Source organism: Amphibalanus amphitrite, unplaced genomic scaffold (assembly GCF_019059575.1).
Source record: "Amphibalanus amphitrite isolate SeventyFive unplaced genomic scaffold, NRLGWU_Aamphi_draft 000993F_arrow, whole genome shotgun sequence".
NCBI classification, from domain to species: Eukaryota; Metazoa; Arthropoda; class Thecostraca; order Balanomorpha; family Balanidae; genus Amphibalanus; species Amphibalanus amphitrite.
Window position 1 is genome coordinate 26,577 of NW_024882487.1, and position 14,398 is coordinate 40,974.

At 47.7% G+C, this 14,398-nt stretch overlaps 1 protein-coding gene across 1 annotated transcript in view; it reads left to right on the forward strand.

Moving 5' to 3' along the window:
* The window catches only part of LOC122368964 (dynein axonemal heavy chain 3-like), a 153,836-nt gene that overhangs the window by 17,748 nt on the left and 121,690 nt on the right, over positions 1–14,398 (forward strand). The window contains exons 19-35 of the mRNA XM_043343304.1: positions 3,038–3,182; positions 3,547–3,758; positions 4,218–4,417; positions 4,752–4,905; positions 6,391–6,474; positions 6,798–7,000; positions 7,286–7,380; positions 7,552–7,658; positions 10,065–10,164; positions 10,545–10,651; positions 11,052–11,166; positions 11,751–11,854; positions 12,130–12,224; positions 12,691–12,859; positions 13,096–13,289; positions 13,669–13,797; positions 14,227–14,300. Of these exons, the coding sequence (XP_043199239.1) occupies positions 3,038–3,182; positions 3,547–3,758; positions 4,218–4,417; positions 4,752–4,905; positions 6,391–6,474; positions 6,798–7,000; positions 7,286–7,380; positions 7,552–7,658; positions 10,065–10,164; positions 10,545–10,651; positions 11,052–11,166; positions 11,751–11,854; positions 12,130–12,224; positions 12,691–12,859; positions 13,096–13,289; positions 13,669–13,797; positions 14,227–14,300 (2,287 nt within the window). The remainder of the gene's footprint in view (positions 1–3,037; positions 3,183–3,546; positions 3,759–4,217; positions 4,418–4,751; positions 4,906–6,390; positions 6,475–6,797; positions 7,001–7,285; positions 7,381–7,551; positions 7,659–10,064; positions 10,165–10,544; positions 10,652–11,051; positions 11,167–11,750; positions 11,855–12,129; positions 12,225–12,690; positions 12,860–13,095; positions 13,290–13,668; positions 13,798–14,226; positions 14,301–14,398) is intronic.

The window sequence follows — 14,398 nt, forward strand, 5'->3', positions numbered from 1 at the left end:
GAGGAGAGAGACCCTAATCTAATCGGACGAGCCCGCTTCGAGAAATTCCTACTGGGACACCACGGGTGTGGGGTCGGCCTGGGCCCCAGGTGGACGGGGCCCGGGCCCCCGGGAGAACGGGCCCGGGCCCCTGGGAGAACGGGCCCGGGCCCCTGGGAGAACGGGCCCGGGCCTCCTTGGTGGGTAGGGCCCGGGCCCCCCGTGGATGGGTCCGGGCCCCCGGGTGGATGTGGCCCGGGCCCCCGGGAGAACGGGCCCCGGGCCCCAGGTGGACGCCGGACCCCGGGTGAATGGGGCCCGGCCCCCGGATGAATGGGGCCCGGACCCCCTAGTGGACGGGGTCCGGGCCCCCTGGTGGACGGGGCCCGGAGCCCCAGGTGGACGTGGCTCGGGCCCCCGTGTGGATAGGGCCCGGGCCCCTGGTTGAATGGGGCCCGCTGGGGTGACTCGCTTGCTCCCCAAAGCGAATAAGGGGTATTTTCGATCGGTGGGCGTTGGGCTGGTCTTGTGTCCGTGGTTGTTAATAAAGCGTACGAAAGGCCATATTTACTTTAATGCGAAATATTACATTAAACTAAATGAAATTAAAGATAAGCTACCCGACGTTTCGCTTATATTTGCTTAGTCATGGGCGATCTAGATCGCCCATGACTAAGCCCATGACTAAGATCCCATGACTAAGATCGCCCATGACTAAGCAAATATACCTAAGCGAAACGTCGGGTAGCTTATCTTTAATTTCATTTAGTTTAATGTAATATTTCGCATTAAAGTAAATATGGCCTTTCGTACGCTTTATTAACAATTGCCTCAAATAAAACTTCAACATTGTGTCCGTGGGTTATGTATCCATTTCAGTTGATTGCTTTTTGACGGCTTAGCATTTTGGTTTGGGAAAAAATATCCATTGCATCGAGGTGCTCGTGTCTGATAAGCAATAAGCATGCGTTCTACTATAGAACATGACATGTGTAGTTTATAACAAAGGTTGACGTAGGTTATTGAAAAATGATAGCGATCGATGAAATACTTTGTAGAGGTTTGCAACATTTATATTTTTAAGAATACTGTTGCTCGTCATGCAAAAGCGATGATTGGATTTTGGACAAAATTAAATGTTCTTTCCAACTATGCCATTTTTAACTGTCAAACGTACCAGGTTATGCAGAAAAACCCATATAATTCTTAGGTGTTGTTTTTTATGAAAAGATGACTGATGTCATCACTGTCAACCGTGGCGGCCGTATGGCTACCCATCTACGCTGGAGTACGAAAAACATCATCTCACATCTCACCTTAAAACCCATGTAATTAAGTAAGTCATTAACAAATACCATTCTCTCCAGCGATTTGTTCTGCACCTTGTTTTTGATCAATTAGCTTTTCACAATTTTTCCATGGGAGGCGGTACCTTTCTTTTGCCAACAGGCGTTGTTTGAACCCGCTCCGTCAAACAGTCACCCGAAAATAGCATTAAGTCCCAAATCTGTCCGAAACGTAAATTTTCCAGCATAAGTGCCCTCACGGGTGCACGTGGCGCGTGCCATCCCTGCACCGCACACCATTCGATAGCCCTTTCGATTCTCTACACGATACTGTGTCCCCCGTGCCGATTGGGCCCACGGTTACCGAGATACTGCATGGGTACCGGACCAGTGTCTGGCATATTTAGCCATTTTCGCCCGATTTTGCAAGCCGATTAATACATGTAAAGTCCATGACGCGAATTTGCACTTTTTGATCACGCGCAATGTGCTCGCTATCGATCCGATCGAGCTGAGACCCTCAAAGGCACGTTGCCCATCCTTGATCTATAAGTTGCGCAAATTTCAGCGCACTTGGCGCAACGGTCGGGCCCGTACCCCACGCTAAGTAACACCATGCCGGGACCACGATAGCAGACAGAATCTACGTCACCACATCACCACGCCACAACAAACCCGGCCCAAGGCAAGAGTATGCATTTAGGCCAGGTCGGGTCAGGTCAGGTCAGGTCAACCAATAGGAGTCCTGCCGGGTATTCGTAGTACCTACGTGTCAGCCGCCTCTGGCAGCTTCGTAACATGTTACGAAGGCACCAAAACTACTTCGTAAATGTTCAAATGGTTGTTAAATTCGGATTCAGCTCCAAAAACTAGCCTGGAAACATGTATAATTCGAAAAAAGTATCGAGGTCATCATAGGTAATGAATGACCTGACCTGACCTTCAGGTGACCTTGACATCCACCCTAATGCATGGGAGCAGCATCAACTCACATGTTGTTTGAATGCTTGAAACCACGAAAGACTGCAAACGCGCGGCTAATGCGAGCCGGCATACGCCGAATCGCGATTCTGGCCATACATGGTCTCGGAAAGTAGGTCACAGGTCAAAGGTCATTTGGGTCAGGGTCATGAAATTTCTAGGGTAGGGTAGAACTGATCAACGCGAGGGTACTGAAAGTTTGGTCGTGATCGGCTGCTTTTTACGCGAGTTATTTGCGAAAACCCTTAGGGGGTTGCATCATCCCCTCCCCTGTGCCGGCGAGGGTTAAAACTTCTTGTGAGCGAATTCACGTAATGAAGAAGAATAAATCACAATCTACTACAGCAGCCAATAGATGACTTAGGAGTTAGGACAGGCACATGGGACTTTAAATCTTGTCCGACAGAAGCAGGCAACAGTTCCGTTTGCATATATGCTATGCATATTGCGGAAGGGGCACATTTCGCCCTCGAAAGATACGAATTCATACGTCATAGTAACATATTTCTGTCATGGTCAATTCGCGTAGAAATTGAACACTGGGTGATTACCGAGCTATTGTTCTATCAAAATTTTCCGATTCAAACTCGCTCAGGGTTATCGTACAGGTAAAGGGGGCCCGCTCAGCAGAATGCGTATGTAATATGGAAAGATTCTGAAAATGGGTGGGGGGCCCGCACACTAGGGGGCCCGCTTTGGAGGCGATGACCCCCCCGAAACGAAATCCTGGCTGCGCCACTGTCTATCGTTACCAAGTACGGAGCTTACTCACCTGACCACGCTTTATACAGGATATAAACGAAGAGGAGCGACTACTGGAGTGGGAGATCTCTCCTTTCCCGCTGGTAGCGCACATGATCTCGTTCAAAGATCCGTATGACAAGCTCTGGAGGACCGCTTACGACTTCCACGTCAAATATGAACGCTGGTATAATGGTGAGTACTTTGGCGCCACACTAAATCGGGTTATGTGGGTTATGTGTGGTGGGAGGAGGATGAGCCGGTGTCCTGACTTTGATGTGTGCAGTGCCAGCTGTTTTTGCCGGATGATCGTTTGTCGTTGCATGATAAGCGCTGGCTGTACTTACTTTAATCCGCTTTATCATAATGAGTTGTGGTGCTTTTTACTTAAAATTTACCCGCTGGATTTCCTTCCTTTTACACATGTCGTTTTTGCCTTTGCTTATTACGTTCTAGGATTATCACCGACAAACCTCACATCCATTAGTGACCGCTCCTTTCGACGTATAGCCCCCTCCCCCATGCGACAGTCGTTGATCTTCTGACCCCCCCCCCTTAGGTCCGTTCCGCGGGATCGACTCCCTGGCAGCGGAGGAGGACGTCGAAGCCATGTGGCGCACGCTGTACAAATTGGGCAAGGCGTTTATCGACACCCCCGGCCCGCGTCGTGTGGCCGAGACTGTGCGCGGCAAGGTGGAGCGATTCAAACAGTTTATACCGGTCATGCACTGTATCTGCAACCCGGGTATACGAGATCGGCACTGGGAACAGGTGGGTGAGATATAGAGGAAGGGGTGAAAGGAAGGGTTAGAAGGGACACGAGAGGTAGAAAGAGTTCTGAGGAAGGGGATGTTTTGAAAATGACAAAAATTAATAATGGTCACGAGGCTAAGCCAGGACGGGTACAGGCGGGGAGGAGATGATTATAGCTTTGATCGGCCTTGCTAGCATGCATTTAACCCGTCTGATAAATAACATGTTTTTTTCAACGAAGGATTTTGTTGTAAAGGAGATATAGATAGAGATCATTAATTCATTATAGTGATAACATGTGTAGTGCACTTTGCAATGCTCCTGGTACTTCTATTGACGCACGCTCTTTTAGCATTTTCGCTGACGCCTCGCCGCCTGATGATATACTCGATGCCGATTCTTGGAGCATTCCAAAAGACGCCTGCTGCTTCCAGGCTTTGTTACCGAGCTCAGTATCAAACCTCCGCTTTCTTTCAGATGTCTGAGGCGCTGGGTTTCGCCATCCACCCGCCGGAGGAGGCGTCTCTGGCGCAAATGATCGAGCTCGGCGTCCAGAAGCACGTCAAAGTACTGGAGGAGATCGGAGTCTCTGCCAGCAAGGAGTACGGCCTCGAGCGGGCGCTGAAGAAGATGACGGACGACTGGAAGGATGTCATGTTTGAGTTTATACCGTACAGGTGAGAGCGGGGATGAAGTTTGGTATGGGACAGTGCGGCGCTTGATAGCGTAAACATTTTTATCCAGCAATGATGCATGGATATTGGATATGCATTGCACTTTTTCTTAGCCAGTGCTTTTTTACATTTTTTTTTTACTACGTGTACAGAGCTTAAAAAGGGAAGACACCTCTTACCTAACATTAGTTATCTCTTTTAATTTTAGTTAGGTCCAAAACTTGAAGCTCACATGCCTACTTTTTTCTTCCCGATGTCGCTTTCACCGCTAGAACGCCACCATTCCTGGGCTCCCTTACCACCAGCCCTTACCACACCGTCTCCCCCGTCGTCACAGGGACACGGGCGTCAGCATTCTGTCTGCGGTGGACGACATCCAGGCACTGCTGGACGACCACATCGTCAAGGCACAGACGATGCGCGGCTCGCCCTACGTCAAACCGTTCGAGGCAGAAATGCGGTCATGGGAGGAGAAACTCGTCCGGATGCAGGTCTGAGAGAGCGAGGCGCGGCCTCAGATACTTATAAGCGAGAGTGGGGAACTCATGAATAGTAGTGCTGAGTAGCCCGGGATATAGCACATAGCCCGTCAGATGACGGTGGGTCAGTATGAGTAAGTTTTGTTTTCGATTTAGAACGATTGTGTGATGTACCCACCTAATGTTCGCCTGAATACGCAGTTACCTTGGCGTTCGTGGGAACCCGAATGATCTTAAAGTTTGCGAGAGAGAACGTTCTGAACGTCATTTATCGATAGTGCTTAACCCTCGCCCCGTTGGGGGGGGGCCATTTTGGCCCCCCCCCCTGTGGTTTTTCCTGAATAGCAAGAAAACGGCGGCGCGCAGCGCCGCCAAATTTTCAGTACCTTCCCGGGCATCAATTTGACACCTTCACACCAAATTTCAAGTCTTAGGTCACCTTAGGTCAGGAGTTATTGAGGTCAAACTGAGGTCATGTTCGAGCAAAAATGAGCAAAAAACATGCAATCTTGAAACGCTCACCAAATCTACAGTTATCAAGCAATTTCAAAGTTCTTTATATGGTCTAGTAGACAAAAAGCGGCGCTACAAAACTGCTATCTCGGATTTTCAAAATTTTTGGTTTTTGACCAAAAAAAATTCAAAAAATTGATTTTTTTGAAAAACTTTGAAAAAATCCAAATTTTTCCGAATTTCGAAAAAACCGGAATATATGTGATAGTCCCAGCGCTCTTCTATATACATACCAAATTTCAGATCGATATCTCGTTTTTTTGGCCAAGTTATAGCGAAAAAACTGTTCAAAAATGATGACGTCAAATTTTTGAACTCAATTTTTAGCAATGCTAGACCACGTACGGCAAAACAAAGACCACCATTGAACTCCCCGTGACGAGCTGCATCGATTCGATACCCATTTTATGCAAAAATATTAACTTTGAAATTTGACCTAATTTGACCTGACCTTGACCTGACCTTGACCTGACCTTGACCAAAACGTGATTTAAGCTGGCCCCAAAGGCTGCCTGACCCATATAATCGCATTTGTCATGTAAAATGGACCATATTACATGTATCTCACGACACTTTAATATTGTGACCCCCCGTGACCTGACCTCTGTGACCTGACCTGGTATCAGTGACCTCAAATAGCAAAATATGTGTTTGAAGAACATTTCCCCATCGATGATTTTCAATGAAATGCATTTTACTCGATTTTACAACGCATTTCTTGAAGTGCCTGTAAACGGTGAAAATTGGACCTTTGACCTGACCTGTGACGTCATCGGTTTGACCTAGGTCAATAAAATTGGGTCACAAGGTAGTTCCCCGTTGGGGCTATCCAACGCCGTTTACCGCTTGTCGCTATGTTGCGTGGTTCTCGAGATCTTAGGGGGGGGGGGGGGGCCAAAATGGCCCCCCCCCAACCGGGCGCGTTGCTCGGCAGAGCCCAACGGGGCGCGGGTTAATGATAACGGTGTGCCCCGTGCGGTGCAGGACATTTTGGACGCCTGGCTGAAGGTGCAAGCCACGTGGCTATACCTGGAGCCCATCTTTGGCTCTGAGGACATCGTCAAACAGGTACGAGCTTGCTCCTCTCAGCGATAGTCACATGCTACCGTAAGTGTATCAGCTAGTCTGATTTAAACGCATCGCTGTGCGTACCTAATCTGTAATGAATGTGTAAGTCGTATCTTTAGGGAAATAATTTGTTGTCGAGCTGTTCAAAGAAATTTAAAAAGAAGAACCTAGCATTCAACCTTGCGAAAGTTTGGGGAATAAATATGCGATCAACAGACGATAATCTGTAAAGTATCGTGCAATATTATATTGCCTATTATTGATATGCTGATGACCGAGAAATGTTTGGTTCGACTCACCACGCTCGCTCTTTTCTCTCCCAGATGCCAGCCGAGGGTAAGAAGTTTGTGCGCGTGGACCGCATCTGGCGCGACATCATGGGTAAGGCGGTGGTGGACACGCACGCACTGGTGGCTACCGCTCAGGATCAGATGCTGGAGCGACTGAACGACGCCAACCGACTGCTGGAGGAGATCCAGAAGGGCCTCAACGACTACCTGGAGAAGAAGCGGCTGTTCTTCCCCAGGTAAGGGTGTCTCTGTCGGAGTTGTGTGTCGTGTGACGCACGGGGAATTGTGGTGTGGTGCTGGGGAGGTATCGGAGATGCCGGGGAAGGGGAGGTGATGTGGGATTTGGAGACCATTCAGTGGAATCGTGGACGTGAGGGAGGCGTTATCTGGAAACTTTGTCCTGTCTCATTTCAATATCGTAACCAATTATAGCTGCAGTCGAGGAACACTTAGTAGCATGACAGTGTGCCATGAGTAAATTGTAGTGACAAAGCTGGTGATGATGCCACAATCGACGGCAGGTTCTTCTTCCTCTCCAACGACGAACTGCTGGAGATCCTGGCAGAGACCAAGGACCCGCTGCGCGTCCAGCCCCACCTCAAAAAGTGCTTCGAAGGTGAGAATATGATGGCTGCCGCAAGTTCGTTTGTATATCGTATTGCCATAAATTCGCAGTCATTTACCGTTGAAGTGTATGAAATAGTTTATTTTAACGCCGTACCTTAGTCTGGAGCAGGGCACTAAAAAGTCGTCTGGAGTTATCACCGTGTGACCCGACGTCCGGCAGGCATCCACCGTCTGCGCTTTACGGACGATATGCAGATTGTGGCCATGATCTCCACGGAGAAGGAGGAGGTTCCGCTGAGCACGCCCATCAAACCGGCAGACGCCAGGGTGAGTCACAGGGGAATAAAGCAAACACCACGGATGGGTTAACGGCAAACTGCCGTCAGACGCCAGGCTGAGTCAGAAAGGGACTGACCAAGGGAATACCGAACACTAACAGCTGGACTAACGTAATGTTACCTTTTGTGCAGTCTACCGGTCCATTGTTTTACTATGAACCTAGAGTGAGTCTCCGAAGATGGTCATTTAGACCTTCCCACCTCCCACAAAACGAAGCGTTTGACTTTTGAATGCTCTATAGACGAGTAAAGAAGGCGGATAAATGAGTGTAGAGTGTAGAAGGAAAACGATACTTTCATTATTGTAAGAGATGACCGAACCCAAATCAAACAGCTATAACTTATCGTGAGGTCATCGAAGGTCATCGAGCTAGGTCATCGAAAACTTCTATGACCGTCTCGTGTCTGATTGCTGACGCTCTTTTGTTTTGCCCCCGCTCTCACGTTAATGCTAACAGATGCAGGTAAGGATGTGAAAACTGGATAAATGGATAGGCCTGTAATATTCAACTTGTGGAACATACAACCTCAGACCGCTCGGCCGTGTGTTTCGCCGAATAATTATTTTCGCCATTTTGAGGTGGTTCTTTATCAAATAGATGAAAGGACTCTATGTATCTAATGCTCGGAAGACGGCAATGCGCTGATTGTGGATGGTTTTGTTTCGTACTTGATAAGCTTTGATGGTAAATAATCGCTTTTTCTTACGCTTTTTGTGCCGTAAAGGTATCTGGCTTGTCCTCACTAACTTCACTATAATGGCCTTGGATCTCATTAGCGATATTTTCAAAAAGATGCCTATCGGGCTGTGTGAGATTTGATCGATCATGTTGAACTGTTTTTTTTTTTCTCGCAAACCTGTATCACGGAATATATGTCGTAGACTATATATTCCGTGCCTGTATGATGTGTAACTTTATGTGTAGCAAATTTGTGGTTTGGTATAAAGACACTATATAGCTTTTTAACTTGCGTTTAACTTTACTTATTTTCTTATGCTAAATCTGCTAGATAATTCGCTGTTGCTTCGTAACGTATGTTGCGTGAATTATGCAGTAAGCATTGAAAGTCGTTAATTTGGACCTTTTTTAAGCCACACGTTGAGAGTCTGACCTCGTACATTCATCTATGTATATTCACCTGCCTCTGACCAACCGCAATTTTCAGTCGGGGAAAATGTCCAGAGAGGTAACATCTAACCAATCCAATCTAAGCGAATTCCTCAGATGCAATAAAACTGCATGGTGTGTGCGCGTGCCATTAATTCTGAAAAGTGATGTGTGGACATGGGGGTGAACAAATGCTTGTATTGGAAACATTGACTTTATGCTCCTGCGCTGATCAATTGCCATATAACATGACCATGTTTGAACTGACATACGTATAAAGGTCCTGGAACACAAAACCCATGGATTGTTTTTCTATACACAAAACTATGCCTATATCTGCGATTCAACAGACGCTAACTTTCTTCCAATTGCTCTTTCGCTTTTCATCCTTCGCTTTCTGTGCTTTGCAAATCGATGTCATACCTACATCGGTGTTCATGCTTTCCGACAACAATTAAAAACACTCTTTAATAAATGAACACTATGTAACGCTTGATATGCCGATTGTTTCTGAACTCCACATTAAATGAATAAGCCTCTAAAGTGCTGACACAAAAACGCATGATATACCAGCCACAGACGAGAAGTAAGAACTAATAAAGGTTGCAGGTAACATATAGTTTTACGTTAAGCGATTATTGTTTTACGACTTGAAAACTGTACGTGACGTTGCAGTGGCTTTGACCATCGGTTTGCTATGGTATTGTGCATAGGTCTTCTGACTTCGGTAACCGCCGCCACGGCGCCAGGCTGCCTCGGCAGTCAGTGTACAGATGTCGTAGTTGAATAACTACCGGTCTACCATAAGGATACCCTGAAACGACGAGTTCCCACTTTGACGCACGGTATTGTTCTTACACTGTAAAAACCCCACTGTAAAAACCCATGTCAAAAACCAGCACCTTATACCTGCTTATTTTAAGCAGGCTAACTGGGTGCTAAATTTTAGCACCCTTTTCGAAAAATAGCTCCCTGTGCCGGCTTATTTTAAGCACCCTAAATGGTTGCAGCCATTTAGGGTGCTTAAAATAAGCCGGCACAGGGAGCTATTTTTCGAAAAGGGTGCTAAAATTTAGTACCCATTTAGCCTGCTTAAAATAAGCAGGTATAGGGTGCTGGTTTTTAACATGGGTGCTAAACTTTTTTTACAGTGTTCACTCTCCCCTTGAACTCCGTATTGTATTGTACTAAGCCGAGCCCGTTCAAGTAAGTACCACGCCGAGCCAATCGCCCGCCTCCACCCGTGTCGGGTCTCATCTGACTCCTGCTCTGTGCCGCCGGGACAGGGCATGGTGGAAAAGTGGCTCTCCCAGGTAGAGTCGCAGATGATGGCATCACTGAGAGACGTCGCCGAGAGGGCCGTCATCTCCTACGTGAAAACCTCCCGTGAGTCGTGACTACGTACATAGAGTGGTATTAAAGTCATCGGGGTGCTACGGAGGAGTAGGAAAGGGAATGGTGGTCGATACTACGTTCGGTGTTACTGGTATATTCGCTGATAGTAGCTGCAAGACTGTGTTCGTCATTCAGTTTTTGAGATGTAGCTTACTCGAACCTACCACCCACTAATTAGCAGGCTTGAGGCTTAAGTATAAGCTTCAAATTAGGGCCAAAATAAAAGATGTTAATCCAAAATCAACTTTGGTACCTTTAACTTCGAATGCCATGTTTTTATTTTACATCCTAATACTTTTTACATGAGGCTCTAAATTCAGCAGGTATGTATTATAGCTGACTGATCCGCACCCTCCATTGTCTGACCGCAGGTGAGAAATGGGTACTGGAGTGGCCGGGACAGATAGTGCTCTGTGGCAGCCAGATCCACTGGACTACAGAGGTCACCCAGGCCATAGAGACAGACGGAGGACTCAAGGTGGGAACTATTGACAGGAATGAGTGTTAAAGTAGCATGGACCACAGAGGTCACCCAGGCCATAGAGACAGACGGAGGACTTAAGGTTGGAAAGGCAGTGAATTATTTAGTCAAAGCACCTCACTATTTGAACAAAGTGTGCCCGGTGATGAAAGGCAGAAATGACTAACGTATCCCGATTGCTGCATCACATGTTTTTTCATGTCATTGCAAGCACAAAGTAACTGACTGTTGGCCTCTACTGGAGCCTTGATAATAGACATTGTCCTAAAATTAGTAAACCTATATTAAGTAAGCACTCAACTATGAAAATTATACCTGCATCTTTAAGTTGTTAGTTATAAGGAACAGGACGCTTTTAACTACTAACACTGTTGCACATATCCGTTCTCCGCCACAGAAGTACTTGTCCAAGTGTAACGGCCAGATTGACCGCACCGTGGCCCTGGTGCGGGGAAAACTACAGCCGGGACACCGCATCTCGCTGGGAGCTCTCATTGTCATCGACGTACACGGTAGGAGCGGGAGGGGTGGGGATGGGGTGTGTGTGTGTGGGGGGGGGGGGGGGGTAGTCGGAGTGGGTCGACGCCCTACTGACAAGGTGTGATGGGCGGTGGAGGTGAATGCATGGTAGTCAGGAGCATTGAGTGATGGTCAATGGTTTCGGAAAGAAGCTGTGTGTTAACTGTTATCACTGTGGTTGAAATATGGGATGGTGCAATAAGTAGGATTGACAATAGTCTAGAAGAAATCGCCGACTTTTTATGGTGTAAGTTTTTTTCGACTAGTATCCTGTTCCGGCCTGCATTACCCTTATTAATTTTTTGTCCTTGCTTTTACCACAACCGCTCCTTTTAGCGTTCCCTTCTAGCTCCAACTCCTTCATTTCCGACGGAATGAAATGCGACTCCCACTCCATCATCCGTAGAGTGGTTGAATGACATCCCGCTACTTCCCACCTCTCCTTGTCCCTCTCTACCCCTTACTTGTCTCGGCACCCCTTGCCATAGCCTGGTCCCATTCATCATTCCCATTCCGCCTTCCCTTCTGGTTTGTGACGCCTTCCCCTACCCCCGGATGACCGTTGTCCGCTTTGCAGCACGGGACGTGGTTAAACAGCTCACAGAAGAGAATGTGACGTCGCCTCTGGACTTCAACTGGATCGCCCAGCTGCGCTACTACTGGGAACAGGACACTGTGCAGGTTAGCGAAGGGCGCGGCTGATTAGAGATGTCAGTGGGATGCCAAGGGTTTGGCGTGTAACAGCTGGGTCCATACGTCATAAAGTCTACTCTATCTGCTGGTTTTTGTTGTGTTATCGAAATTCTTATGTTGCTGGTACGTTTTCTGGATACGTGTACGTGTTGCGCGTAGAAAAAGTTTTTCAAGCTACGGAAGTTTCTTATCCCGCCACTTATCAATTATAAATGTGCTTAATTCATTGTATTTTTAAACAGATTTTCCCGTTTGTTTCACAGGTCCGTATGATGACGACGGACCTTCCGTACGGGTTCGAGTACCTGGGTAACTCTGCCCGGCTGGTCATCACGCCGCTCACAGACAGGTGTTACCGGTAAGTACCGGGATATTAGCGAGTAAATAATGTCCGTGTTACCTGGGTAACTCTGCAGCTCGTCTGGTCATCACAACACTTACATACAGACAATTGTTACCGGTAAGTGCTCATAACTTACTTAGCATGAACTGCCGGTGTTATCTGGACAACTTCTGCTCCATACTCTTAGCAATATAGGGCCGTAATATTCAGCGCTGAATATGACGTATATGCTGCACCGCAATACACCGATATTCCCGCCAACAGCTGATGGCGCGAGCTGTCCACCTGAATGTATGCTGTACCGCACTACACTGACACTCCCGCCAATAGATGTCGCTAGTTGTCAGCGCCTGATTCGATGCTGTACCGCAATACAATGATGCTCCCTCCGTTCTGGAATCCTAATGGACGCTGTGCTGTGAAGTTCTGTTAAGCCACCTCCCGCATCCCTCTCATCGCCTTCACCCCTTCCTTCCCCCAGCACCCTGATGGGCGCCCTGAAGCTGCACCTGGGCGGCGCGCCGGAGGGGCCGGCCGGCACAGGTAAAACGGAGACCACCAAGGACCTGGCCAAGGCTATGGCGAAACAGTGTGTGGTCTTCAACTGCTCCGACGGACTCGACTACCGAGCCATGGGCAAGTTCTTCAAGGTACGGAAAATTACTTATCTCGCTAAAGATCATTTTCTCGGGTATAAATGATTAATTGCTTAGCTGAGTTCTGCATCATGTGTCAACTTTTACACGACATTCTATGCAACGTCGTAGCATTACAAACGCATCGTTTTTTCTTCAATGAGATGAGATAGGGTCATTAAATTTGCATAATTTACCGTATCACCTTCCTCTCTTTATCTCCCCTCCCCACCTCTCCCCTCTGTCCTCAGGGCCTGGCGCAGGCCGGTGCGTGGGCCTGTTTCGACGAGTTCAACCGTATCGAGCTGGAGGTGCTGTCGGTGGTAGCCCAGCAGATCCACTGCATCCAACAGGCCATCGTGGCACACGTCAAGACGTTCAACTTCGAGGGCACCGAGCTGGTGCTCGACCCCACCTGCTGCATCTTCATCACCATGAACCCCGGGTCAGTCGGTGGGCGGAGGGAAGCTTAGCATGTGTCATAGGCTATTTGTGCCGGGAGCTGTTGTATCACAAATAGCCGTAGGTGTCAAATAGCCGTTGCCTTTCCTCGATTTTCTAAGTCCCGTATCTAACATCACATTTTTGCCTCCTATTTAGGCAATCAGGAATTTAGCACATTATCATCAAGGCCAGGACCGATTTTCTGGAAATCGCCTCCTTAAGCTACCTACCTTGTCCTTCGCTAGTCATGTGCGCAGTAATCCAGTGCTAGAGTTAAGTATCGCTCTGATTTTATAAGGTCACGTGTCTCTCTGCTGATGGGACGGGGAAGGGGTGTTTAAGAGTTTGACGCAGGTCTGACCGTTCTATATCACCTGCAGCTACGCCGGCCGTCAGGAGCTGCCCGACAACCTGAAGGTGCTGTTCCGCACGGTGGCCATGATGGTACCCGACTACGCCATGATCGGAGAGATCTCGCTCTACTCGTTCGGCTTCATGACCGCCAGAGGGTGAGATCTCGCAAATGGGCCGATCTGAAGAACTCAAGTCGCAGAGGGTGTAGGGCGAAGGAGCATGGAAGGGTGTGGGGTGTAGAATCATACATTTGTCAATTTGTTGTTCTTCAAGGTACGGAAAGTTATTAATCCAGCGAGTAGCTTTTGTTAGACAATTTGTTGTCCGAGTAGTATATCCGGAATTCTGATCTAATGGAGTATTTGACGTGCAACAAGTTGACAAATGGAGCACATATTCGGCTCCTCAACTAATAATTCCTTTCGTCACTTACGATTAGTTTTCGTTGTGTAAGAAGGTATTGATTGAAGTTTCAAACATTGTTAGCCTTAGCCTCCTTTCCTTCTTTCACATTCCTTGTCTATACTTCTGACTGTCTTGTGGCGTATAACCGCAGCCGTTCTGACTCTGTTCGTCTGCCACAGACTGGCCGGTAAGATTGTGGACACGTACCGTCTGTGCTCCGAGCAGCTGTCGTCGCAGCATCACTACGACTACGGTCAGTGGTCGTGACATTCTGATATTTTCCCGTCTTTCCCTCCCATGTGAGAGGCTTAGCTGAGCGGCGTGTCTCTTTTTTTTGTATATCTCACTATT